This window comes from Cydia amplana, chromosome 25 (assembly GCF_948474715.1).
Source record: "Cydia amplana chromosome 25, ilCydAmpl1.1, whole genome shotgun sequence".
Classification (NCBI taxonomy): Eukaryota; Metazoa; Arthropoda; class Insecta; order Lepidoptera; family Tortricidae; genus Cydia; species Cydia amplana.
Window position 1 is genome coordinate 2,723,568 of NC_086093.1, and position 27,908 is coordinate 2,751,475.

Below are 27,908 nucleotides of genomic sequence, written 5' to 3' on the forward strand. Positions count from 1 at the left end.
ACCATTTAAAAACCTGTACACTCCCCAAGAACCCCATACTGTAGACCCTCGGGAAAACCTCGGAAGAGAGCTCATTCCACAGTCGGAGCGTCCGCGAGGAAATCGTCGTCGGCTTACATGTTGAACTGATCGGGCCGATATAAAGCAATATTCTAGTATTTCTCACCCATATATCCAGGCGCACATTGGCAGGAGTACCCCTCCAACTGGTCGATGCATGTCGCGTTGTTCTGGCAGCGGTGTGCTGCGCAGTCGTCTATATTGACCTCACAACGCACACCGGTGTAGCCCGGCTGGCATGAGCAGCTAAAAAAAGAAGGTAATATAAATAAAAGTACCTACATGGGTACTTACTCTATATCCCGAGTAATAGAGACACTACAAGTTTGTCATTAGCTTGCAAAAATACAAATTTTACAACAATTCTCATATTATCACTGGAATGGCCTTTATTCAAGGCAACGCCATCTATCTGCGCATCACACGTCACGAAGTAGAAACCTTGCGCATGAACATTTGAATGGAAGTCTACTGACTTATAAGAAACGTACCGTTTGGTCTATAGGTCAACAATTATGAGCCAGATGCTACACAAAGTTGAGTACAACGCCATCTAGCTGATAAAGTCACAAATTTTAAAATACTGGAATCGACCCTACTCAAGCAATTGACAAACTCCATACGCGCATGGCTCGCCGTAGCACGTATTCTGCGCATCGTTGAGTACAGTTGCAAAGTTGAGTACAGCGCCATCTAGCTGGTAAATAGTCACAAGTTTTAAAATAAGCTACTCACTGGAATCGACCCTACTCAAGCAATTGACAAACTCCATTCGCGCACAGTTCGCCGTAGCACGTATTCTGCGCATCGTTGAGTACAGTTGCAAAGTTGAGTACAGCGCCATCTAGCTGGTAAATAGTCACAAGTTTTAAAATAAGCTACTCAAATAAGCTACTTACTGAAACCGCCCCTCCTCAAGCAATTGACAAACTTCATTCGCACACGGTTCGCCGTAGCACGTATTCTGCGCATCGTTGAGTACAGTTGCAAAGTTGAGAACAGCGCCATCTAGCTGGTAAATAGTCAAGTTTTAAAATAAGCTACTCAAATAGGCTACTCACTGGAATCGATCCTCCTCAAGCAGTTGACACACTCCGTTCGCGCACGGTTCGCCGTAGCACGTATTCTGCGCACAGCTGTCACTCTAATTACGTCTTAATAAGAGTAAACGAGAAAGATCCCGCAATTTGCGAATTTCGGTTTTCGCGGTAGCCCCCCTGCGCATCGTTGAGTACAGTTGCAAAGTTGAGTACAGCGCCATCTAGCTGGTAAATAGTCAAGTTTTAAAATAAGCTACTCAAATAGGCTACTCACTGGAATCGACCCTCCTCAAGCAGTTGACAAACTCCATACGCGCATGGCTCGCCGTAGCACGTATTCTGCGCACAGCTGTTACTCTAATTACGTCTTAATAAGAGTAAACGAGAAAGATCCCGCAATTTGCGAATTTCGGTTTTCGCGGTAGCCCCCCTGCGCATCGTTGAGTACAGTTGCAAAGTTGAGTACAGCGCCATCTAGCTGGTAAATAGTCACAAGTTTTAAAATAAGCTACTCAAATAGGCTACTCACTGGAATCGACCCTCCTCAAGCAGTTGACACACTCCGTTCGCGCACGGTTCGCCGTAGCACGCATCTATCTGCGCGTCGCACGTCGCGCCGTGGAAGCCCCTCGCGCACAGGCATTTGAAGCCGCCGGACGCGGTGGCGGAGCAGGCGCCACCGTTGCGGCACGGGTTGTTGTAGCAGCGGTCGCATTTTGACACGATGTCGGATGGCGGCTTGCCTGGAACATAGAGAAAAAAATACATAGATTGCTCACTCTATACATCAGTTTTGGCATAGAGATATATAGTAAGACAAGAGTGCTCACTCCATACATCGGTTTTGATACCTAAAAGATGCCAAAAAGACTATTAGCATCTAGCATCGAGTAGCGGAACTATCAGTACTGCTACTTGACAATAGATGTAGCACCGACCGGAAAGTTATGTTGTTGAGCATAAGACTTTCCGGTCGGTGCTACATCTATTGTCAAGTAGCAGTACTGATAGTTCCGATACTCGATAGCTACCGCTACTCGCTAGATGTAGACACTGAAATTAAAAGTCTTTTTGGTACCAAAACCATAGAGAAAAAAATACATACATACAGAATATCACAATTCACATATTTAAATAAATCTTATTTATTTTTTAACATAACAATTAACTCATACGTATTAGTATATATATTTTACACACCCTGCAGTTAGAGTGGCATAAAAAATTCAATATATCGATATATTCGTTGCAAGTTTGAGAGAGACGTACTACCATGCAATACGACGATGTAAGTTTAGGTAGATACAAGTCAGCTACATTAAAAACAAAGTCTCTCGCAAAGTTAAAGTTCACACTATTAAAAATTAAAAATGCGCATGTCTCATAGCTGGAAGGTCGGCGCACAGTATTTCTATTATAAGCATAATTATGTAGAAACCCACCTCTAATACAACGTACTTTTGTAAATGAACGCTGAAGATTGTATTCAGTATGGCAAGAATTAAAATCATCTCCATCTACCGGCTAATTGAAGCAACAACTCAACCAATCTCACGTACCTTTGCAAATGAACGCTGAAGATTGCGTGCTCAGTATGAGCTTGTCTCTCATGGCGGGCGGGTCGGCGCAGCGAGCTATGCCGGGCTCGACGTATTCGCCCGCGTTCTTGGCCCATTCGGAGAGCCAGCGGGTCGAGCAGTCGCAGTAGAGGGGGTTGGAGCCAAGGGCCCTGGTAGAAAAAAAAATGGTTAAGACAAATAATGTTAAAACAAAATATGAAGGTACCTTTATTTTGAAAAGAGAACAACTTGGGAGGTAAACAAGAGTTTATTTATTTCGAAAGTGAGATAAGACGGGCTCTAGCGTCATCAATGTCGAAATCAGCGAACTATATTGTTAAATTTGCAGAAGGCCTTGTTTGGTTAATTTATATAAACCAATTAAAATAAAACTTAAATACATATTATGAGCAATCTCATGCTTTAATGTTAAAAAACGTAGCCTACAATCAACGCCATCTAGTGTCGCTAGTTGGAACCAAAGATAGTGTAGGTATACTTGGTCAACCAGATCTTGACAGTAGAAAAAGGCGGCAAATTTGAAAAATGTAGGCGCGAAGGGATAACGTCCCATAGAAAATTTGAATTTCGCGCCTTTTTTTACTGACAAGATTTGGTTGACCAGCTATATGTTAAAATATGTAACGTAACGCAACGAAATAATTATAATAGGTACAGATCAGTTGTTAAGTTTCTCTATAAACAATAGAGTAGATTTTAACCTCGTGCCGCCCACTATACAAAATTATAGCCAAGGAAGTTTGAATCTTGTTGTATTTTCAATTGGGTTGAATTTCATTTGTTCGAAAATTTTACGAGGCAAATGAAATGCTACCTTCTTTGTTATTAATTAAGGTTGACATTCCATCGAAACTGAGTGTACATCCTAATGTACATTGGGCGGCGCGAGGCTATAGTAGATTATGTTTCTTATTGAATACATGTCAATCTAAAATCTAGGCAAAGTTGAAATATATGATTACTCGCGTAGTTTTTAAAAGAAAAAGCATTCTTACACGTGTGAAATAGACTCCAAATCTCTGAACACGCCATCAGCAAGCATCGAGATGTTGTTCCCGTGGAGAGACAGGACGCGGAGCTGTGTCAGACCTTTGAGGGCGTCGCGCTAAAAATTATGATGAATTATAGTCAGTGGTCCAAAAATATAATAGTACATTATTGTCGAGGTTCGGAAGTAGCTACTTGCAGGCTGAGGATTCGTTTTAAACGGACGACCTTGGGAGTCCGTTTAATTGAATCCGAAGCCAGCAAGTAGCCTTCCAGCCGAGTCATATATAGTGCTTTTCTCAAAAATGGTGCAAGAAATAGAAATATTTTACAGAAGCAACGTTCTAATTTTCACAGAATAAAGTAAAACCATTAAAAAGATTTGCTTACCGCCTTTAAAAAAAAAAGACGTGTATTTTTCTGCTGAAAATACGCCAACGTATTTGAGACACCTAAATAGTCGCTGTACCAACATTATAAATATTATAATAATAAGTGCTGAGTTTGGCTGTTTAATAGACCTATGCCTTCATTTGATATGGCCATTTATAGTAGTTTATGCAACAGTGATATAATAAGGGTTCTTAAAATTCAAGGGTCGAAGTTACAAAACGAGACGTAGTCGAGTTTTGTAAAAAAAGACCCGAGAATTTTAAGAACCAATTATGAGCTGTTGCATACATTACTTTTTCTATGACAGCTGCAGCAAAAAAAAAAAAAAAAAAAAAAAAAAAAAAAAAAAAAAAAAAAAAAAAAACAAAAAAAAAAGAGATTATTAAAAAAAAGAGTTATTATTTAAAAAAAATTGAGTTATTATTTAAAAAAAAAAGAGTTATTATTTAAAAAAAAAAAAGAGTTATTATTGTAAATGAAAACATACCTCTTTCAATCAAGATGATCGGAACTTGTATCTTTAAAAAAAATAAAGCAGTTGTATTATACTCATAAGATGACTGCTAGCAGTCATCTTATGAGCCTATAGACAAAGCATTCAAATGACATTGCTTTAGATATCACTGTCAGTCATTTAATTGACACATTTAAGTGCTGGAGTAGAAAAAAGTTTTAAAAAGTTTGGAACTCGTTAAATAATGGAATTTGTATGCAACATTGCAGTCCCGAAATCGAGATTGCAATGTTTTTAACTTTTTAATTTTTTGAATGACCATAAACTACGCACTTCGCGACCTATTTTTTAACCGGCAACGTCGACTTTGCCGTCCATTTTTGAGAAAAGAAGTTTTTCTACTCGTCGACTGCAATGCTTGAATTAAGACTTCGTATACCAAAGTGAAATCGCATACTTTTTTCACTATGGGATCCCAACTCAACTATAATTTTAATTTCAATACAGTTTAGGCAACTATAATATTCATTTCGATACAGTTTAGTCAACTATAATATTCATTTCGATACAGTTTAGTCGACTATAATGAAATTGACCAATCGAAAGCGCGGAGCAAGTACCAGGGCCTCATGAGTTACGAGAAGGTGTCGTTGACCAACCGGCCGGGGGCGCGGGGCGCGGGGCGCGCGTACGAGTATGAAGGTATCGCGACTGCTCGCGCATCTTAGCTGTATACTTTTGGTTTTTTTACCTACATATATGATTATTCTACTAGTTTTAAGTATTTTTTTTGTTGACTCGTAGAAAAAGTATTGTATACAATAGTGATATAATCAAGCTTTTAAATCTCGTACCTTTACTTAAGGCAAACACGGTACTCGACTGAAAAGCTCTCCATTATATCACGATTGTATAAAATACTATAAAAAGTACTTTGCTAGATTTTTAGGGCGTCCGCGTTTCGTGGGCGGGTGCATTTCGCGGTCTGGTGCACGCGGGTGCTATCTTAGATTACATTATTAGTTGGATTAAATATTTATTTTATTTATTGTTTTATTAAGAGCCCTTTTCTGATGGAAAGGTCCAACTGAAGTGTAAGGACCCTTCTCTATGGAGAGCCACATATCGTTGGATTTACTAAGCACACTGTAGATACACTTACTTGAACACACCGCAGCTTGTTATAACTGACGATAAGCGTGGACAGTTTCGTGAGTCCCTGGAAGGTGTTATTCGCGAGCACGCCAATCTTGTTGTCGGACAGATCCAGCCACGTTAGATACTGGATCTGGTTCGCTGAGATGCTGGTCATATGTGGCTTTCCATCAGTAAAGGTCCTTTAGACCCAGAATAAAGACTCTTCTCAATGGAAATCCACATATCTTTGGATTTACTAAGCACACTGTGGATACACCGCAGCTTGTTGTGTTGTAACTGACGATAAGCGTGGACAGTTTCGTGAGTCCCTGGAAGGTGTTGTTCGCGAGCACGCCAATCTTGTTGTTGGACACGTCCAGGCGAGTGAGTTGCGTTAGATGCTGGATCTGTTCCGGTGAGATGCTGGTTATATGTGATTTTCCATCAGGAAAGGTCCTTTAGATCCTTGTGCAAATAAAGAATAAGGACCCATCTCTAATGGAAAGCCACATATCGTTGTATTTACTAACTAAACACACACTGTAGATACGCTCACCTGAACACACCGCAGCTTGTTATAACTGACGATGAGCGTGGACAGTTTCGTGAGTCCCTGGAAGGTGTTATTCGCGAGCACGCCAATCTTGTTGTTGGACAGATCCAGCCGCGTGAGTTGCGTTACATAGTGGATCTGATCCGCTGAGATGCTGGTTATATGTGCTTTTCCATCAGAAAAGGTCCTTTAGATCCTTGTGCAAATAAAGAATAAGGACCCATCTCTAATGGAAAGCCACATATCGTTGTATTTACTAACTAAACACACACTGTAGATACGCTCACCTGAACACACCGCAGCTTGTTATAACTGACGATAAGCGTGGACAGTTTCGTGAGTCCCTGGAAGGTGTTATTCGCGAGCACGCCAATCTTGTTGTTGGACACGTCCAGGCGAGTGAGTTGCGTTAGATGCTGGATCTGTTCCGGTGAGATGCTGGTTATATCGTTGGATTCTAGGTATCTGCAATTTAAAACATAAAATTAAACGTTATATGTATGTACAAATAGCCTCCTAGGGCTCAGCCATACAAACGAAACTAACAAAATTTGACAACTGAAATTTGAACCTAAACTAGGAAATAGAGTTGATTTTGCGTTGTTTGAAAATTGAATTAAACAAAGCAAAAGCGACTCTGTTCCAATTGAACATGGTTTAAATTACATCGAACTGAATAGATACTATAGGTAGGACCTTGGGCCTTAGGAGGATAGAAAGAGGTTGATTGTTACTGCTGACTACCGGTAAGAGCTGTTGATGTGAACCTTCTTGTTTAAGTAATTAAGTCGACTTTTGAAAAGATTGTTTTGTTATAAGTCGGCTAAGCACGTAATTAGAGTGGCAGAGAAAAATGGCCGCAATTTCCGAACTTCGATTTTCGCGGTTATAGCCCTGTATCGTTGAGACTTACAATTCAGTGGTCTGCCTTGGTATATTGTTGGGTAGAGCCGACAGTTGTGCGCGTGAGCATCGCACCACCGTGCCGGTGCACGAGCACTGAACGGGGCAGTAATCTGCTGCTAAACAACCTTTGTCTTCCGCTGAAACAAACATAATGTTATAGGTAACTAGCGACCCGCCCCGGCTTCGCACGGGCATAGAGAAAAAAATACATAGAGTGCTCACTCCATACATCAGTTTTAGTACCAAAAAGACTATTAGCATCTAGCATCGAGTAGCGGAACTATCAGTACTGCTACTTGACAATAGATGTAGCACCGACCGGAAAGTCTTATGCTATTGAGATAAGACTTTCCGGTCGGTGCTACATCTATTGTCAAGTAGCAGTACTCATAGTTCCGCTACTCGATGCTAGATGTAGACACTGAAATTAATAGTCTGAACTGATGTATGGAGTGAGCACTCTATGTATTTTTTTTCTCTATGGCACGGGTTAACAAATTATACATAAACCTCCCTCTTGAATCACTCTATCTATTAAAACGGCATCAAAATCCGTTGCGTAGTTTTAAAGGTCTAATATATACATAGGGACAGACAGCGGGAAGCGACTTTGTTTTATACTATGTAGTGATACAGAATGAGAGCGTGTTTTAGCCGTTAGGGGCTTGAGAGCCCCTATTTAATATCTTTAAAATAATTTTACGGTTTAGACTCACGTATTTTTTTTTACTCACTCGCACGACATGTTTAGCAGTGGGGTCTCTATTGTTTCCCATAAAGTTGTAAGTCATAATGTATTGTTTGTCCGCATTTTCGTTAGTCATAATTTGGTTTTTCTCAGAAACGCGTAACTTTTCAGGATTGCTATAAAACAAACCTAACCTGAACCTAATTAACCTATCCATGGGATAACCTTAGGAAAGTAACGGTTTCAGAATTATGACTAATGATAATCTGACAATAAAAAAAAAACATTTATTTCGGACCATAGAATCCATACGTACAATCAATGCATTATGACTTTCAATCATTAATGTCAAACAAAGGGATCCGTTCAGAGAGCCTCTAAGGTATCCTTTCTCAAGCACCAACAGTGCGAGCAGCGTACACGACGGCCGTGCTTCGCGTACTTCGCGGGGGAGATCTTTGGTCGATTATACACCGTGTTTTTATTGAATTCCGTTAACTTCGGGGTATGGTTAAGTACGTTTAAGAAAACTAAACGGCATAGTTAATTTACCAAAAAAAAATTTTTTTTTTGCTTTTTTACAAAAAAAAAATTAAGTTTAAAAACGAATTAAAAGTAGCAAATAGTGTTGTTGTAACACGGGTTTTACATTTAACTCAACCAAACAATTGAAATCTGTGACATATCAATGTCATTTCGAACATCGATCGACCGAGATTGTACTTAAATTTAGTAGAAATGTATGAACTCATTCTAAACACTAATCAATATGTAAACCGGCCCAAAGGCAAGTGTACACGCTTGTAGAGGCCATAAAGGAAAAAAATAAATTATTGATTATCTCCGAAATGGAGTTAATTAGAATATCGGTGTCTTTGAGAAAGTTACTTGATTTAAGCTCAGGAATGCACCCTTGAAATAAACGGAAATAAAAAAAAACACGGTGTATATATCATGTACTGTATTTAGGTATGTAAAAAGTGTTGTTTTTGTTTTTAACTCGTCCCAAAACCCAAAACTCACATTTCGATTATCCGAACCGCGAACTAATTATCGAGGTTCTACTGTAGTACAAGGGGTTAAGTTATACTGTGTACTCACGTTCGCACTTGAAATCCGCCTGGTCGAGGGCGTGTAACTGCGCTTGTCGTAACTGCGGCGGCGACGCGCATGTGGCCCCCGGGGCGAGCCGGCGCACGCGCAGCCAGCCCGCCAACCAGGCAGTATGGCAGTTGCATTCCAGGGGATTGCTTTCTAGGTTTCTGTGATAAAAAACCACATTATAAATATACACACATAGTGGGTGAATCAACTTTTTCTTGTCACTCGTTGCCATGGTTACGTTCTCCTGGATCACTCTTTAAAACCTGATTTTTAGGCATTTAAATCTACCAAACACGCTTTTTTGTGATACTTAATACTTATAAACCCTTTCCATTGAGGGTCGTCTACCAAGCGTGTCAGAAGGTGGTGTACAATGTCTTCTAACAAACTATGCTACTATTGTCTCTTGGCTGACCGGACAGAATAACAACAAGATATAGTTGATCCACCCTAGTAATCAATCAAATGCTCCAGATATCACCATTACTTTTCATTATTTTTAGGGTATAATTTGACATGACACCTTTCTCAAATCTGAAGGTTTTACACTAGATAAAGATTGTAAACAATTAGATCTATTTTGAGCTTGAGCGCCTTTAGAAATTGCCTAGTTTCAATCTAGTATCCATTTCATCGCTGACAATGGTAATAATGATAAAAAATTACAACTCCACCAGTAAAAAATGTTATGAAGCAAATATTTTCCAAGTCTGAAAGGATCTTCATAATTGGCTACTTTCCTACTAGTCAAATCAGCTTCTTTTTTAGAACTGTCACAACGATTTTCTAATATGGAATTTATATGAAAACGTGTGTAGTGACGTCACAGTTATCTCACCTACTTTTTATATTTCAATCCAATTTATTAAATAGAAATAGTATTTAAAAATAACTGCTATCTATATTTTTCTAATAATTATCTGGTGCTTTATTTCGTGCACGGTGTGAAATAATTTATTTTAAGTAGAGGAAAGTACCCAATTATGCTTACCTGTGAAGTAGGTATGCGTCTGATAAGCTTATGTTATACAAAGTAGCAAATGAAATTGACTTACAGTGTGGATAGCATAGTCAGGTGATCGAAGGCAGCTGGAGTGATGCATCTAATCTTGTTATCAGTAAGAGATCTGTAAAAGAAAACGATATTACTTACTATATATGACACCGTAAGATTGTGAACCCGTTACTTAAGGTACAATCTAGGTTAGGTTAGTTTATACCGTCAATTTATAATTTAACTAGCGAGTAGCGAGATTATAAACTGAGTGCTGAGTGTTTACAATTTTACGGTGACATATACATTTTTAGTGACGACAGGGATACCGATCACGTAAACTAACTAATCAACGAAGTTATAGATGGTCAAGCATATCTTGTCTGTAGAAAAAGGCGCGAAATTCAAATTTTATATGGGACGATATCCCTTCGGGCCTACATTTTTCAAATTTGCCGCCTTTTTCTAATGACAAGATCTGCTTGACCATCTATAGTTAGTTTAGTTGGAAGTAATGACAATAAATGGCTATTCTACCTATTGGCGACGTGCGAAAACGCATGCTGCACATGGCACGCTGTGTCATAAATGTGAACTTTACTGGGCCGTTTTTTGATTGGCAGTTTTCATAAGTCCAATGCAATCTTTAAGGCCACCCACACTTTTGAGCGTCGGCGTCTAATCGGCGTTATGGAAAAAGACGTCGCTGCGCAGTTGCGTGAACGTTACCTTGAGCAACAGCCATAGAGTTGATTAAACGCCGACGTTCGGGAGACGATAGTGTGGGGTGGCTCTTAGATACACTCCCTCTATCTGTAGTAATCTGTACCCATAGGTATTTTGTGACTAAGTGTAAGGCCTGAGTGGACGCTCGCTCGGCGGGGCGTGCAGCGTGGCTGTGGGCTCACGCGTGACGTGAGCAGCGTGCACTAAGGCCGCTCCTATACGTGCGCATTTGTTTAACATGCACGCCGCACGCCCCGCCCCGCTGCACGCCCAACTCGAGCGTCCACTCAGGCCTTACACGAATACTTACAGAGTGCCCAAACTGTGCAGTCCAAAGAACATCTTGTCGGTGACCGTCTGCAGGAGATTACCGTCCAGCAGCAACTCTTGAATGTTGGCAGCGCCGTCGAACGCGTTGTCTTCAATCACTGTTATACCTAAACAAGAAATTGTATATTAGGTGGGAATTAGTGGGAATAGCGCTTTGCTTCCGCTTTTCTTATGCGAACTGCCAAGGAATGGAATTCCTTGCCGGCGTCTATATATCCGAGCACATATAACCCGGCAACCTTCAAATCAAGGGTGAACAGGCACCTTCTGGGCAGGCTCGCTCCATCGTAGGCCACGTCTTCGCCTCGGCTAGTCTGTGGCCATGAGTAAGCCCATTTATAATAAAAAAAAAAAATTGCGGGTCGAGTGTAAATCGATGGCAGGCTGGGAAGCGAGGACGTTTAGTAAAACAAGGCTGGTAATTCTTATTCCAACCCTGGTATATACCTAATACATGCAATGCTCTGTTGATTTTTGATTTACAATATTCGAGTGACAGAGCAAATGGACTTCTTGTAAACGTATTTCAAAAAACTGATGTCATGGTACTTGTGGAAGAAATTTCAACAAATAGGTAACTAAGTTTTTCTAGCATAAATATTTATTTTCCTTTATTATTGAGACATAAAAAGCCAAACTAAACAATAAAACTAAACTACATGTAGGTATAGTAAAACTTAAAATAATCTTATAAATAAAAAATGCTCCCCAGCGGCGGTAGCACGGTTGCATTGTTATCGCTTGTCACCATGCCTCTCACGTTCTAACAAGTATGCAAGTGCGAAAGTGACGGGCATAGTGACAGGCGATAAAAATGGAACCATACTGCGCCCGCAGGTCGCTGTCATGTGTTATGGTGCAAAGAAGACTGGCAGCGTTACCTCGTTGGATGGCCAGACTTAGTCTCTGGCCGAAGTAGCTGCCAGCCCTCTGGTCACCAGACGCATTTAGCGTAATAACAGACGTAATAGACTTACCGTTGTTCCTGAAGTCCAGTTTGATCAGGTCTGGAAGCCGACCAAATAGTCCGTCCGACTTGATCTGTCCTAGACTGTTGTCTGGCATCAACCTGGAAGTTTTATAAAAAATGTTGCACAGTGTGAGTAGCAGATAAATAAATGTTGGTACGCTATTTAACTATTAGGTGATAGAATAGAATAGAATATAATTTATTCTTAAGCTCAAATAAACGAGACAATACATAGTATAAAATAAAACACAAAATAAGATTAAAGTGCCACGAAATTGCCTCAACTCAGCATGTTGCTGGTGCCTTCCAGGGCTGGTCTTCAAATGTAGCCGAAAACACCTCGCGTGATTTGTGCACAGCCCCAATCGACAAACTCTAGACTAATAGGGATGATGACACATGTTGAATTTTATAGAAAAATCTAGTAAAATAGATAGCAAATGAGCAATATATCACAATATTGTGGATATTAAAAAAAAAATGGAAATAATACAAAAATACAGCACCTGAAAATTTCAAAATTTAAGTTTTTTTTTAACTTTCATAAACGAAATAAGTAAGGATACCATTCGATTCCTCACATTTTATCCAAAAAAAGATTGTATGGCAACCATATACATAAACGCAATATTTCACCGACAAAAACGCAATTTTCTTGTTTTGTTCATACTTCAAGATGCGATCTCAGTGACATTGACGTCACGTTCACATAGCGATTTGCTAGGGGCGTTTCGCGAGTGTAGTGTACGACTGTCGGACTTTGACTATCATTTCTGACTTTTGTATTGGTTTAATGCATGTATTGGATAAAAACAAACCTGATTGATTGATACCATAAATGAAAATTTGTCATCTAGCCTATTAGAGGCTACTCATAAGGCATCCGTGTTAAGTGGCAGGTCCCTCGGCACCTCCACAAGTCCCTGGCGTGCGCACGCCACGCTGACACCACACACGTCTTACTGTAGAGCTGTATTGTGATACTTACAGAGAATCAGTGTCAAGTGGCAGATCGCTCGACGATCATGACTTAATACTTAGCATGTTCTGCAAGTACTAGCGGTCTTCAACTAACTAATAAAAGTAACTATTATGGCTCAGCGACCCAAAGAGGATCTTGGCCTCCAAAACGACAGCACACCACTTTTCCCGATCCTGCGCCGTTTCCTGCCATTTATCGGCTTGAAGCTGACGCTGATCCGCTTCCACACTGTCTCCCCAGCGGTACGAGTATCTGGGCCGACCTACCGGGCGGCCACCAGACGTCAAAGGTCTTCAGCATACGCCAAAGTCTAGATCAGAACATTTGTCAATATTACATAAAAAAATAGCCAGGGAGGCTCGCGGACCGCAAGTGACAGGTTCACGGGCCGCGGGTTGCCGACCGCTGCTCTAGATTAATGAGTCGATACTTACAAAGCGTCAGTGTTGAGCGGCAGATCCCTCGGCACCTCCACAAGTCCCTGGCGTGCGCACGCGACGCTGACGGCGCGCACGGCGTACTCGCACGAGCACGCCGCCGGGCACGCCGCGGCGTCGGCGCACGCGTTGGCTGACTCTTCGCCGGCTGAAAATAATTCAATCCAATATATTTATTTCAGATGGCATAGTTCCATGGTATAATAATATACTCCGCCTGGTACTCTCTTCCGACCACGTGACTGACACAAGCCTACGTCATCATGCGACAGCGCTATATGATAATATGCGATAGCGCTATAAAAAGTGGCAATGTTATTGTGACGTAGGCTTGTGTCACTCTGGGAAGAGAAGACCATGTTTTATTAGACTATGGCATAGTTCCATAAAATTGTTAGTATTACAAGTACTTATATTTAGGAGTTAGTGCCTACATGCTAAACATACCTGCATTAAAATAATTAATAAAAATACAATATCCACAGAACAGAGCTAATTGACATGTAATAAAAATACCCTTAAGATTACAAATTTTAACGGCCTCCTAGCCTAGTCTTTAGTGACCCAGCCTATTACTAAGCTGGAGGTCCCGGGTTCGAATCCCGGTAAGGGCATTTATTTGTGTGTTTATTACGAATACGTCATTTTAATGTTGTAGGTAGGTAAATCATAAACACGTCCAGTTACCTATTTCTGTCAATATTATATTATGTCAATGTTATAATTTAAGTTGCAGCTAGTACAATTGAAGAGATGTTTACAAAAACAACATAACTGCTTAGAGCGGTTGACACTTTTTTAAGAACATTGTTAATCGTTTCAGGTGTCAACCAGTGTAGTCAGTTATGTTGTTTTTGTAAACATCCCTTCAATTAATTAAATTAAATATCTTCAAAATAAAAGATAAATAGTTAGGTAAGTCTGCCCAAAGCAATAATAGGTTTTAAAGCGTTTGCGAACGGATCTCGACCTAAACGCCTACATTATAAAGCTCAAATAAGCTTTGTCAACTCACGTTTGCATTTAAAGTTGTCCTCCCTGAGTGTCTATTCGCTTGCGAGCCATTCTCTTCGGGGAGTCGCACTTGGCTCCAGAAGTCTCAAGGCTTGGGTTCTTGCAATGGTACGAATATACCTACCTATCTACAATAAGGAGCCTTCACATGCACACGGATTGCGACCTAAATGCCTACATTATAAGGCTCAAATAAGCTTTGTCAACTCACGTTTGCATTTAAAGTTGTCCTCCCTGAGTGCATCTATTCGTTTGCGAGCCATTCTCTTCGGGGAGTCGCACTTGGCTCCAGAAGTCTCAAGGTTGGGGTTTTTGCGGAGGTAGGCGGCCAGCCAGCGTAAGGAGCAGTCGCAGGCGAACGGATTGCGACCTAAGTGCCTGTGGAATAGAGTTGAGATTCAATTAAACATAATCATCAGTTCTAGTTGGGTATTCTTGCTCTTATCGGTGTTGTATCCTGTAGGATTTTGCAGTTAATAATAATAATAATAAGAGTCTCGACCAACATCTTGAGAGACTCTCGCTAGGTGGTTGGATCAAGGGTCAGATGCAGAAGGCGGTGATCTTGGACACGACGCGGATAGTCCGCCGGTTCCTCTCTCTGCAGCCCTGACCACCGGCAGCTTGGGCCTTGCCCCGCTGCTGGCGGCACCCTAGGTTAGGTTTTTTTATAATATGTTTATAAGTATTTTGTATTGTTTTTGTAAGTGTTTTTGTATTTTATTTTTATATCCATATTATAAAATAACCTAACTTAAGACCAAAAATAAATAAAGAGAATAATAATAAAAAAAGGAGATACAAATAATAAATAATAATAATAAAAGACGTTTATTCAAAGAGTTTGAACATAGGTACATAATAAAAGTACACAATAATGCTTACAAACTAATTGAAAGGGAAGGTGGCTCAGCTAATGTCTGTGCCAAAAGACTACGGGGCATAGCATTCTTGAATTAAATAGAACACAGCCCAGAGAAGACTGTAATGAAATCCGAAAAATATTCTCACATTTTGGAAAGAGGGAATTAAACTTTCCATTTCCAAAATGGGAACTTTTTTCTTGTGAAGAACATTTTGTAAACTTTCCACACCTTGCACACCTGTTGTATAAATACTTGTTTTAAGTACTCCTACATAATCACTACATAGTATAAAACAAAGTCGCTTCCCGCTGTCTGTCCCTATACATGTAAGCTTAGATCTTTAAAACTACGCAACGGATTTAGATACGGTTTTTTTAATAGATAGAGTGATTCAAGAGGAAGGTTTATGTATATTTTTTTAACCCGTGCGAAGACGGGGCGACTCGCTAGTTATATTATAAGTATACTTAGTAAATATGATTTACTTACAAAGTCTGTATGCCGGTTAACGCGGCGAAAGTGCCGTTGGGAAGAGACCTGATGTTATTATCGTAAAGAGATCTGAAATTAAAAAAATACCAGTAACTCATATTGACATATACAATATACAATAAAACATTAAGGTGTAGATATGTTGTATGTCATACAATTTTGTTGTCACCTCTGCTGCTATAAATTTAAAATGGCGTGTCTAAATATATTAATCCATTTCCATACCTTGGACCAGCACAAGTAAATACATTATCTATCGAGATGTTCAACATTATCTGACTGCTTTATTGTTAAGAGAATAAGTGTGCAAGATTTAGTGTAAGGCCTGAGTGGATGCTCGGAGCGGAGCGTTCGGCGGGGCGTGCAGCGTGGCTGTGGGCTCACGCGTGACGTGAGCAGCGTGCACTAAGGCCGCTCCTATACGCTTGCATTTGTTTAACATGCACGCCGCACGCCCCGCCCCGCTGCACGCACAACTCGAGCGTCCACTCAGGCCTTACACACATCAGCTACTTAACCACTTCTGCTGAATGTACGTTAAATTAACAAACATAAACAAAAACTTACAATAATTTCAAGTTCTGCAGATCTCGGAAGGTGTCTTTTCGTACGCAGGTTATTTCGTTCGAATTCAATAATCTGTAAACAAAATACATACCTACTTATTTAAGAAAAGTTCTAAAAAATGACTAACAGTGTAAATATTCCATTTATTTATTTTCCGATCGTTCGCTGAAACGACTATCGGGACAATTATCGCCGAATGGACATCCCACGTGGCGGTTATCTCGTGAGCCAAGTCTAATAGGTAACACAGTATTATTATAGTGTAATGTATCCGTGCACATACGAATTAAATAAATATGAAATATTATTATATTAGAGTTTACTTACAGCAACTGTAATGAGGACAGGCCGTGGAAAATCCCTGTAGGCAACTCTTTGATTTTATTGCCATATAAAACCCTGAAATATAACAAGGTCTATTTAAATAAAATACCCTGTCATAGTTCGTATTTTTTAGCATGAGAGAAAAGGTAAACAATCTTAACGTGTCTTTTTATTGAAAACAATTTTGAGAAATAAGTCACGGTAAATACGTATATGTAACAATTATGAATCATATGCGATTATTTACGTTCTTTTGCTTTCATATGTAATAGCTCCTGATTTTTAAAAACCGTTTTTCAATTAAAAGACACGGCAAGATCGCGTAGTCTTTTTCTAATGCAAAAAAAACGAACTATAATATGTACAATTATTCTACTCTAAATAGTCTACTCTCGAATAGGTAGTTTATTGGTACATACATTGAATGAGGAATACTGTTCAAGAAGTCAAGTAACGTAAGTCTGGATTACGCTGCGTTTCCACCAGAGATGTGCGAGGATGCGGATTTTTGTTAAGAAGTTAAGAACCAATATAATCACTTCATGTCTCTTTGTTTTAGTGTCTAGATTCTGCAGTTTTATCTTATTATAAATAATTTTATGATAAGTACTTAGTTTATTTTTAACTTTAGTTTTAGATTGTAATTTTATCTGTTGTTGCATAAATAAAATATTCTTTGAAAAAAAAAAATAGGCCAAAAAAACGAAGAATAAACTTACAATGAAGTTAGATGCGCTAGTCCGGTGAACGCATCCGCAGCTAACTTCGTGATCTTGTTGTTGCTCAGGTCGATGCGCGCGATTCGCTTCACTGCCGAAAACGCGCCGGCGCCGACCTCCGTTATCTCGTTCTGTTCTAGGCGACTGGAAAGAGAGAGACGAGTTAGTTCTTTTTTCATTTCTATTCTCTATAGTCAGATAATGTGTTGATCCTACCGACTGCGCCAATACACGTGAATTGAGTGACCATATATTTTATAGTCTCGTAAGACCCACCATATAAAGTTTTAAAGTTTTTAATATGAACCTTATTTTCTATGTAAATTAGAACGAATTTCGTTTGTTTTAAAAAGCAATGAAACGAAAGAAATGCTACTATATTTGGTTCATGAAAGGTTCAAATTAGATTGCACGAATTATGTACATTGTAATGTACATTTAGTCTCAGGAGGATAGAAATATTGCACTTATCTTAAACTGTTAACTATTCTGTGCCAATGCCAAGAACACGGCCATGTTTGAAGGATTTTCTCTTCAATCAAAGTGCCCAACTCTGTGGAGAATATAGCTGGCAGCATCTTAAGCTGCATCAGATTTCTTGCGCTCAAGTAGAGGGGTTACACGGGGCAAGGCGAAGCATTCGAAACCATACACTGTGATTACTGTTGTTGAGCGAGACTCGGCAAACCATTCACCTGCGAATACTGTTGCTACGCGAGTCAAAAGTGGCCCTATAGGCAACAATATTTACATTTCTGTAGCTCTATGCGGGATAGTAGAAGGTAACTCCGAAATAAGTTTCTCTCTGCAGTCAACTGTACCCTCGAGTGTGCATCAGCAAGGTGGGGGACAGTGTGACTCGGCAAACCATTCACCTGCGACACTGTTGCTACGCGAGTCAAAAGTGGCCCTATAGGCAACAATACTTACATATCTGTAGTGGGATGGTGGAAGGCAGTTCCGACAGAAGTTTCTCTCTGCAGTCAACTGTACCCTCGAGTGTGCATCAGCAAGGTGGGGGACAGTGTGACTCGGCAAACCATTCACCTGCGGACACTGTTGCTACGCGAGTCAAAAGTGGCCCTATAGGCAACAATACTTACATCTCTGTAGCTCTATGCGGGATAGTAGAAGGTAACTCCGAAAGAAGTTTCACTCTGCAGTCAACTGTACCCTCGGGTCTGCATCAGCAAGGTGGGGGACAGTGTGACTCGGCAAACCATTCACCTGCGAACATTGTTGCTACGCGAGTCAAAAGTGGCCCTATAGGCAACAATACTTACATTTCAGTAGCTCTATGAGGGATAGTAGAAGGTAACTCCGAAAGAAGTTTCTCTCTGCAGTCAACTGTACCCTCGAATGTGCATCAGCAAGGTGGGGGACAGTGAGACTCGGTAAACCATTCGCCTGCGAACACTGTTGCTACGCGAGTCAAAAGTGGCCCTACAGGCAACAATACTTACATCTCTGTAGTGGGATGGTAGAAGGCAGTTCCGACAGAAGTTTCTCTCTGCAGTCAACTGTACCCTCGAGTGTGCATCAGCAAGGTGGGGGACAGTGTGACTCGGCAAACCATTCGCCTGCGAACACTGTTGCTACGCGAGTCAAAAGTGGCCCTATAGGCAACAATGCTTACATCTCTGTAGCTCTATGCGGGATAAGAGAAGGCAGTTCAGACAGAAATTTCTCTCTGCAGTCAACTGTACCCTTGGGTGTGCAGCGACAAGAAGGCGGGCAGCTAGACTCGTCAAACCATTCACCTGAAAGCGCTGTTGTTACGCGCGTCAAAAGCGGCCCTATAAGGAAACAGTACTTACATTTCAGTAGCTCTATGTGGGATGGTGGAAGGCAGTTCCGACTGAAGTTTCTCTCTGCAGTCAACTGTACCCTCGAGTGTGCATCAGCAAGGTGGGGGACAGTGTGACTCGGCAAACCATTCGCCTGCGAACACTGTTGCTACGCGAGTCAAAAGTGGCCCTATAGGCAACAATATTTACATTTCTGTAGCTCTATGCGGGATAGTAGAAGGTAACTCCGAAAGAAGTTTCTCTCTGCAGTCAACTGAACCCTTGGGTGTGCAGCGACAAGAAGGCGGGCAGCTAGACTCGGCAAACCATTCGCCTGCAAACACTGTTGTTACGCGAGTCAAACGTGGCCCTATGGGCAACAATGCTTACATTTCAGTAGCTCTATGAGGGATAGTAGAAGGTAACTCCGAAAGAAGTTTCTCTCTGCAGTCAACTGTACCCTCGGGTGTGCATCAGCAAGGTGGGGGACAGTGTGACTCGGCAAACCATTCGCCTGCGAACACCGTTGATACGCGAGTCAAAAGTGGCCCTATGGGCAACAATACTTACATCTCTGTAGCTCTATGTGGGATGGTGGAAGGCAGTTCCGACAGAAGTTTCTCTCTGCAGTCGACTGTACCCTCGGGTGTGCAGCGACAGGGTGGGGGACAGCGGGGCTCCGCGGAGCACTCGCCGGGCATTGCAGTTGTGGGTCCTGTTTAGAGTAAAATACGAATAAAAGTTTGATAATCATTGAAATTGCCTATTTTTATACACTTTGAGAACTGATATTTCTCTACGCCTGTTATTGAAGGAGGTATCGAAAATAAGAAAACTTGAGTTACAGTATTTTACCATTTGTCGGCAGTTATATAGGGTGTACTTACTTAATACCCTTACCTATAGTATAAGTTGCTGAGTGTGACCTATATCATAGAGAAATATAGTATAACAAGAGTGCTCACTCCATACATCAGTTCAGACTATTAATTTCAGTGTCTACATCTAGCATCAAGTAGCGGAACTATCAGTACTGCTACTTGACAATAGATGTAGCACCGACCGGAAAGTCTTATCTCAACAGCATAAGACTTTCCGGTCGGTGTTACATCTATTGTCAAGTAGCAGTACTGATAGTTCCGCTACTCGATGCTAGATGCTAATAGTCTTTTTGGTACTAAAACCGATGTATGCAACTTGCAAAATTTGGCTAAAAGTAAAAAAAAATATCCTGTATTTAGGTTACACATGCATGCTAGCATTAATTAATGTAATGTACAGGTACTAATTCATATAGGTATACGTAACCATAAGTTTAAGTTTACTGCATGTTCACTATTGTTCACAGGTACAAGACACTTATATAAGTTGTGGTTACCTATAATTAGATAAGCATCAGTCATGATTGTTATATAGATTTAAAAGCATGTAAGATGTATTATCTGTTGGTAATCCTAAATAAAGGTAATAAAATAAAATAACCCATGAAATAATACAAACTTACCGCTACATATCAACTCGTGCGCCTCCAGATCAGTCAGAAGAGCTCCCCTTAATGTGGCTGGGGCTTGACATCTGCAAGAAACGTTCCGATTTACACGTGACATTCACTTTAGGCAAATTGGTAAAATTTATGGGCTCTATTTTCCCCCTAATTGACACATCAACTTTGTATCCCGTCCCGGACCAAGTAATAAAGATAATATAATAACTCTAAGCTAATTTGTTCGCAACGTGACAATCGTACGCGACTGTGGCCACATTACTTGACGATGTACAAGTTTCAGTTTGCCCAAAAGTTTTATTCATCCGTCTCTTGTACGCTTTTTAGTCCAACAACATTTAAATAAATAATCGTACCTTGGTCCGACGCCCAAAATGCCGATAGGTACTCTTGACGGAGCTAGTCAACTGTGTGACGCGACCGCACACGAACACGACCGGATTGTCGGTCAGTCGCAGCGTGTGTTGTCGCGCGATTGTTGTTTAATAACTAAAACTAGTCTTTGCGTAAATAGAAGAGTCATAGAATGTATTAATTAGTTTCCTTATATTTCACGACTTTTCTGTATTCGGCCAGACCCTAACAGAGTATACATCGCTACTGGTTTGAGATAAAGATTTTTAAATAATTTAAACGTACCTTGCTCCAACTCCCAAAATGCCGGTACTCTTCACAGCGCTAGCCAGCCGTGCCACGCGACAATCGCACACGACCGGATTGTCGGTCAGTCGCAGCGTGTGTAGTCGCGCGACAGCCGCCGGCTCCAGCGAGAGGTACGTCAAGTTGTTGTTGTTTAGGGTTCTGGAAACGGAAATAAAACAATTAATTAAAGCCCCCTTCAGACTATGTGCGTGAGTCGCGGCTTCGCGCCGCGATTCGCGCACGAGTGTGGAGGTGGCTTAAAGTTTTACTTAGTGCGAGTTGCACCATTCGCACTTGACAGACTGATCAACGTCACCCGGCGCGCCGCGGCGGTTTACTATGAATCTTTCCATACAATAAAATTTAGCGAATTCTTTAACGATGACAAACAGTCCAAAGGCTACGGTGACTGCTTGCCATCAGGCAGCTCGTATGCTGGTTTGCCACAGATGTGTGAAAAAAAGTTTGATGCAACCGACCCTAAGGCACAGAATAAGTAATAGTATTATCATACAGAACGGACACGCACCGCCCCGCCCCGACTCGGATTACCTCGCCCGCGACAGGCCACGACATGAATGTGTGCGTAAGTCGCTCTACTGAGAGCATGTCAGGATTCCGTCAGAAACTCAATGACGCGTGTACAGACGTGCCGCGCACACATATAAACGCAAATCATTTTTGATGTATGGCGTGTCCGCCCTGTGCCTAAGGGCTCCATTCACATCACAGGTAATCGCATGCGATTTACGTTACATTGCGGCGTTTGATAGATAGATTGCATCGTTGCATCTCTTAACCGGAAATTGGGTACTTTCCTACTAGTCAAATCAGCTTCTTTTAAAGAACTGTCAAAACGATTTGCCAATATGGAATTTATAAGAAAACGTGTGTAGTGGCGTCACGGTCAACTCGCCTACTTATTATATTTCTATCTGATTTATTAAATCGAAATAGTGTTTTAAAATAACTTCTGTCTATGATTTTCTAAGAATTATATGGTGTTTTATTTCGTGCACGGTGTGAAATAATTTATTTTAAGTAGAGGAAAATACCCATGGAATTATTTTAACACGCATGCAGTGTCGCAAACTCGTAAAATATATGAGCGTTTTCCAAAAAAAGTGTACATTTCATTCATGTCTTCAAAATATTGACTTCTTGGGCTCATTTTACTCAGAATCATTTGTACATTCACGCCTCATACATTAAAAAATGTGTCCAAAAAATTCCTTTCCAGATCGTCACATTTATGTATGATTTTTTTTTATTTGTATGAACGTAACGCACTTTGGAAAAAAAAAATTTCATACAAAATTTTGGGACACATTTTTTCATGTAAAGTTCAATAAATAAATTCCAAGTCGGACCTTTCATATAATCTATGAAGGATCAGCAAAGTTGCAAGTGCTCAGTCACGGTGTGGACATTATCCACGTTTCTGCAAGTCAGGATGATCATCTCCCTTAGTGTAAGGCCTGAGTGGACGCTCGAGTTGGGCGTGCAGCGGGGCGGGGCGTGCGGCGTGCATGTTAAACAAATGCAAGCGTATAGGAGCGGCCTTAGTGCACGCTGCTCACGTCACGCGTGAGCCCGAAGCCACGCTGCACGCCCCGCTGAACGCTCCGCTTCGAGCGTCCACTCAGGCCTTACACTTAGACGGCTGCTGGGGCTATTTAAGATTAAGATTATCTTTAATATGGTTCCGGTGACGTAAATAGACACTAATGGCATTTAAAAGACACTTGCGATGAATAATTTCACAATAAACTAAGTTTATCATCACTATAGTATAAAACAAAGTCGCTTCCCGCTGTCTGTCTGTCCCTATGTATGCTTAGATCTTTAAAACTACGCAACGGATTTTGATGCGTTTTTTTAAATAGAAGTGATTCAAGAGGAAGGTTTATGTATAATTTGTTAACCCGTGTAAAGCCGGGGCGGGTCACTTGTTATCTACTGAATACTTGGAGGATACAACTAAACGGAGTAGCCATTAACAGGCTTTCCCGTCTGTCGAAAATAGGCGGCCAACGGTCATACACAATGTATGGACTGACGTTTATCTGACATGGCTATTTTTACGTTACGCATACATTTGACGTTCCCCTCCCCCGCAAATATCGGCAGACGGTTTTGTACAGAAAATTACAGACATGGCGTCTCCGTTTGATTATATCCTCCAAGACTGAATAAGAAAAAACTAAAGTGTCTTAACACAAAGGAATCAATTAAATTAAAACTAGTTATTTGTGTGACTACTTGTCTAGCCAATTGTGTGATTCTATTTCAATTTTCTATCGGCCTAGTCATCTAGGCAACTATTTCGCATCAGATACAAAACAAAAAATATAAAAGCTCTCTAATTTGTTTAATAATCAAGAAATAGACAATTAACTTTGTATTAAACTCAATGCTTATTTAATAGTATAAAAAAAAATTAATGCTTTTTTAATGGGTATTTCGGCTATTATATGCGAATGCGATAGCAAAACAACACGCAACATTTTCATTTACAGTTCATATTATACACACGTTAACAAAAAGAGGTATTTTCAACATTTAGTGATACCGGTAAATTAATTAATTGAAATACATAATGAAATATTTATGCTGCAAATGCTGTTAAAAGTTATGAACATCGGTACGATTGATCTTTAGGCTATTTGAATCAATGGGGTTGGTAACTGTCAAAGGTTTGCATAAATGGCGCCATCATAGCCAGCCCCTTTTTCTATGACATTTGGCTTAAAAGGCTGGCATCCAGGGCATTAAAAAAACAAAAATTTGACACAATTCTAAGGGATTGACAGGGCAAGCTATGATGGCGCCATCTGCTAAATACTTCGACCGGCCAACCCCATTTGAACCGAAGCACCAAAAAAAAAAAGGAAAGGAGTTATGATGTCATCAACTTACAGTACTTCGCTTTTCAAGTTTTCCAGCGCCTTTTCATCGATGCATTTGAGCTGGTTCCATACAGATGTAGACTCTTGAGGGCCGAGAGACCGCGGAAGGCACTGATGGCTTTCATTTGGTCTAATTACTATGAAAAAGTAAAAAAATACCAACTTACAGTACTTCCAGACTCTTCAGGTTCTCAAGGGCCTTTTCATCAATGCATTTGAGCTGGTTTCCATCCAGATGTAGACTCTTGAGGGCCGAGAGACCGCGGAAGGCACTGATGGCTTTCAGTTGTTCTACTATGAAAAAGTAAGAAAAGTCCACTCACAGTACTTCCAGACTCTTCAGGTTCTCAAGGGCCTTTTCATCGATGCATTTGAGCTGGTTTCCATCCAGATGTAGACTTTTGAGGGCCGAGAGACCGCGGAAGGTTCGTCGACTGATTGCCGTCAGCTCATTGCGGCTTAGGTCTCTGGAATGGTAGAAGAAGTTTAGAAAAAGTAATGGATCGTGCTTCTTTAGAGGTCTTGGGGAGGAGAAGAAGAGTTTTGGATGTCTGCTTGACCATTTAATTTGAATTTTAAGGTCGCCGACTCAAAGTTCTCAAATAACGAAACACGAAAGTATACATACCGATCGATTAATGAATCGCTAATTTAGTAAATATATTAAAAACGGGTCACTCACGTATTGAATCGCTAATTTCTTTGTAGGTAATAGTTTCTTCGGAATGTTGTCCAAATTGATATTTGCCGGGACAAAAGAATTTCAGACTTATTTATAAATGAGTAAGGCTTTATTTCAGTTGGTGAGTGATTGATACTACTAGGAAAGGTAGAGCGGAGAGGTGTATAGGTACATACTTGAGGTACAAAGTAGGATATTATTCTCTAGTCTCCTGTTCCATTCTAATTTGAATTTTGTGTTGACAAAATAAAATCTCATTTTGCTTGGCAAGGTTTGACGTATGGGCGACTAGAGGTTATATGAGAGACGAGTATTCACACGGAAGCCGCTTCCATACAATCAAAATTACGGTCTCATTTTAAAACGACAAGCCTAAATTACATGAAACTTGGAATGAATATTTACGTAACATACTATATCTAAGCTAATAACGTAACTAACGTAAATATATGTTATAATTACAAAGAAAATCAAGCGAGTAGAATTTTTGCATGTAAAACGCATTTTTTTTTTAAATTTATGATTTTTTATATTTTAATGCGATAGTTACGACGGTTATTATAGGTATCCTAAAATTGCCAAAAAGCGGGCCATGTATACTGATTCAAACTTACAATTTATTTCACACGTACTAGAGTCTGTGTGGAAAGAGAAGAGTCGTAGAATGTATTGGTTCCCGTATAATTCACGACTCTTCTCTTTCCGCACAGACTCTACGTTATGATTATTTAAAATTACAACAACCAATGAGAAAAACAAAAAAATACCTCTACTAGCACCTAGTATTTATCAAGTATTTATACTAGTACAAAATACTTGTCCCTCCACAAGTATTCGTACAGTACGCGTATCACATTCAGCACGCGAACGAGTAATTAAATATTAATTTTTAACGCAGCCCCCCGGCGCCGCGGGAATATTGTGGACTTCTTTATAAGCCGGGTTCACACGTGCGTGAAACGAGTGTAAAATTTGCGAGTTTCAAAGGCCCTTTTAATACCGTTTTTAACAGTTCTCTCCATGTGTTTAAGACCGTTTTAGCAATTCGAGGACTGTGTTGCAGGTAATTTTTTAAGTAGGTAATTTAAGCTTTTTTTTTTTTTGTTAAATGCATTTTTGTTTTACGTATGATAATACAGTGTCTTAAACCCTTAGGCGGAGGTGCAAAGTCAAATAGATAGTAACGGCAAAAGTATCTTTATTTCTATGGTAACAAATGTGTAATGTAACGGCTATGTATTTGGCCACGTTGGCCGTCAGTATCCTATGTATTTAACGCTGTAAGAGGTTTTTTGGATACCGAAATAAAATGGCTGTTCCATGGAAAACTTTCATGACTTAAACATGTTTCTTTGCAGACTGTGTTTTTTAAACATTGTCAAATATCAAATATCAAATATCAACATTTATTCAGCAAATAGGCCACAAGGGCACTTTTACACAGCAAAAAAAAAACACATCAATAATTATAAAATACAACTAAGCCGTAAATATCAAATCAAACTAACATAGAGATGTATAAATCCTCTAAATGTCGAATTACAAAAAACGCAATAACAATAGTATTGAAAAAAAAAACACAAAGATACAAAAACTATTGTGATTTAAAGAAAACCGTAAGCGAAAAACTCAAGAATTAACCCTAAGTAGTTGTCTAATATGTAAATTAACAATGGCGTGTCTGTGTTTAACACATAGTTCATAACATAAACTATGACCATAGACCAAGAAATATACCAAAAATCTAGAACTTACGAAATAACTTAGGTACGAGAGATGCGGACTACAAATGACGTGACTATTTTTGAGATTTATTTATTTAAATAATATTTTAATATTTAATATTTATTGCACAAAAGAAAAACTTATCGTACAAAAGGCGGGCTTAATGCCAAAAGCATTCTCTACCAGTCAATCTTAAGCACAAATAAAGAAAAATGTACTAATGACAAAGGATTATATCGTGGAATATACTGTTACAATAAAGTAAATAATGTACGCTTAAAATTTCTTACACTTGACATTCCGATTTTGGTCGCACTTTTTTTCCTTCCTGTCGGAAATGTTGTAAAGCCTGACCAGGAATATATGATCACGCGCCATGTTGCGGAATTTCACTGGAACTAATTTTTTCATACTATACTGAACTGTCACCCTATACATGAGGATAACAGCGCCCTCTTGACAATGATCATATATTACTGGTCAAGCATAATAAGTGTTATAAAATGAATATAAAACTAAAATTAACTACAACTAATAACTAAAGCTAAAAAAATACAATGATCATATATTACTGGTCAAGCTGTAAGTTGTACAATTTGTACATTGTAGCTCTGTGGTTTTATATTTTTATATACAAACGCTATTGACAATTTAAACAAAACGTCAACGAGTTATAACACTTATAACCGAACCAGCGTTGATGAGGATTTATGTAACTGCCCTAACTTATATTCCATTGTCTATACTCTATGGTATGACTCACGAATAGGAATTCCTACTGGCAATCTAGTCATATAACCATAAACTAATAGTTAGCCTGTCCTACTTTCCTGCGTATCCGTACGATTACGATTTGACATTGACATTTGAAAGTTATGGCGGCAAAATGTTGACGAAAGACAATACTTGTGTGATTGACGATGGCGTCTACTTGGCGCCCAGTAAGTATACGTATAGTGCTTGCGGTTCGCCAAAAAACGCTGCAAATTATGTTTTTAAAAGCATGAAAATCTTGTTGACTATGACTAGGTAGTTGAGGTAGGTCAAAAAATGCTCGTGACGTATTCCTGTAACCCACGCCACTCGCCTTTTTTAACCCTTTTTATATAACGGTTGCATAAAATACTATTACATTTTAGTAAAATAGTCGCAAAAAATTTAAAATAGCGGAAGGAAATATTTTGAGAGTTTGACATCTGCCCATTTTGATTAACTATTAGGAATGTCACACTGCAATACAGTCATGCAGTCAGTACTGCAGGAAATGTCAAAAGGGTCATTTTATATTAAACAGTGTGGGAGTCAAACATCTAATTGCTAACAAAAATAAGACATC

The 27,908-nt window shown here is 39.8% G+C and overlaps 2 protein-coding genes across 2 annotated transcripts in view; both read right to left on the reverse strand.

Moving 5' to 3' along the window:
• LOC134659882 (protein slit) overlaps positions 1-19,620 on the reverse strand; it is a 50,016-nt gene extending 30,396 nt beyond the window's left edge. Inside the window, exons 1-19 of the mRNA XM_063515590.1 lie at positions 19,609-19,620; positions 19,141-19,211; positions 17,324-17,467; positions 16,608-16,679; positions 16,281-16,352; positions 15,711-15,782; positions 14,567-14,733; positions 13,338-13,489; positions 12,834-12,892; positions 11,930-12,021; positions 10,933-11,059; positions 9,958-10,029; positions 8,900-9,060; positions 7,118-7,247; positions 6,492-6,669; positions 3,676-3,785; positions 2,660-2,829; positions 1,630-1,843; positions 167-306 (exon numbers count right to left, since the gene is read on the reverse strand). Coding sequence (XP_063371660.1) covers positions 167-306; positions 1,630-1,843; positions 2,660-2,829; positions 3,676-3,785; positions 6,492-6,669; positions 7,118-7,247; positions 8,900-9,060; positions 9,958-10,029; positions 10,933-11,059; positions 11,930-12,021; positions 12,834-12,892; positions 13,338-13,489; positions 14,567-14,733; positions 15,711-15,782; positions 16,281-16,352; positions 16,608-16,679; positions 17,324-17,467; positions 19,141-19,211; positions 19,609-19,620 — 2,215 coding nt within the window. The remainder of the gene's footprint in view (positions 1-166; positions 307-1,629; positions 1,844-2,659; positions 2,830-3,675; positions 3,786-6,491; positions 6,670-7,117; positions 7,248-8,899; positions 9,061-9,957; positions 10,030-10,932; positions 11,060-11,929; positions 12,022-12,833; positions 12,893-13,337; positions 13,490-14,566; positions 14,734-15,710; positions 15,783-16,280; positions 16,353-16,607; positions 16,680-17,323; positions 17,468-19,140; positions 19,212-19,608) is intronic.
• Positions 19,621-19,676: 56 nt separating this feature from the next.
• The window catches only part of LOC134659883 (protein slit-like), an 87,297-nt gene continuing 79,065 nt past the window's right edge, over positions 19,677-27,908 (reverse strand). The window contains exons 5-8 of the mRNA XM_063515591.1: positions 24,489-24,632; positions 21,254-21,415; positions 20,615-20,685; positions 19,677-19,825 (exon numbers count right to left, since the gene is read on the reverse strand). Coding sequence (XP_063371661.1) covers positions 19,677-19,825; positions 20,615-20,685; positions 21,254-21,415; positions 24,489-24,632 — 526 coding nt within the window. The remainder of the gene's footprint in view (positions 19,826-20,614; positions 20,686-21,253; positions 21,416-24,488; positions 24,633-27,908) is intronic.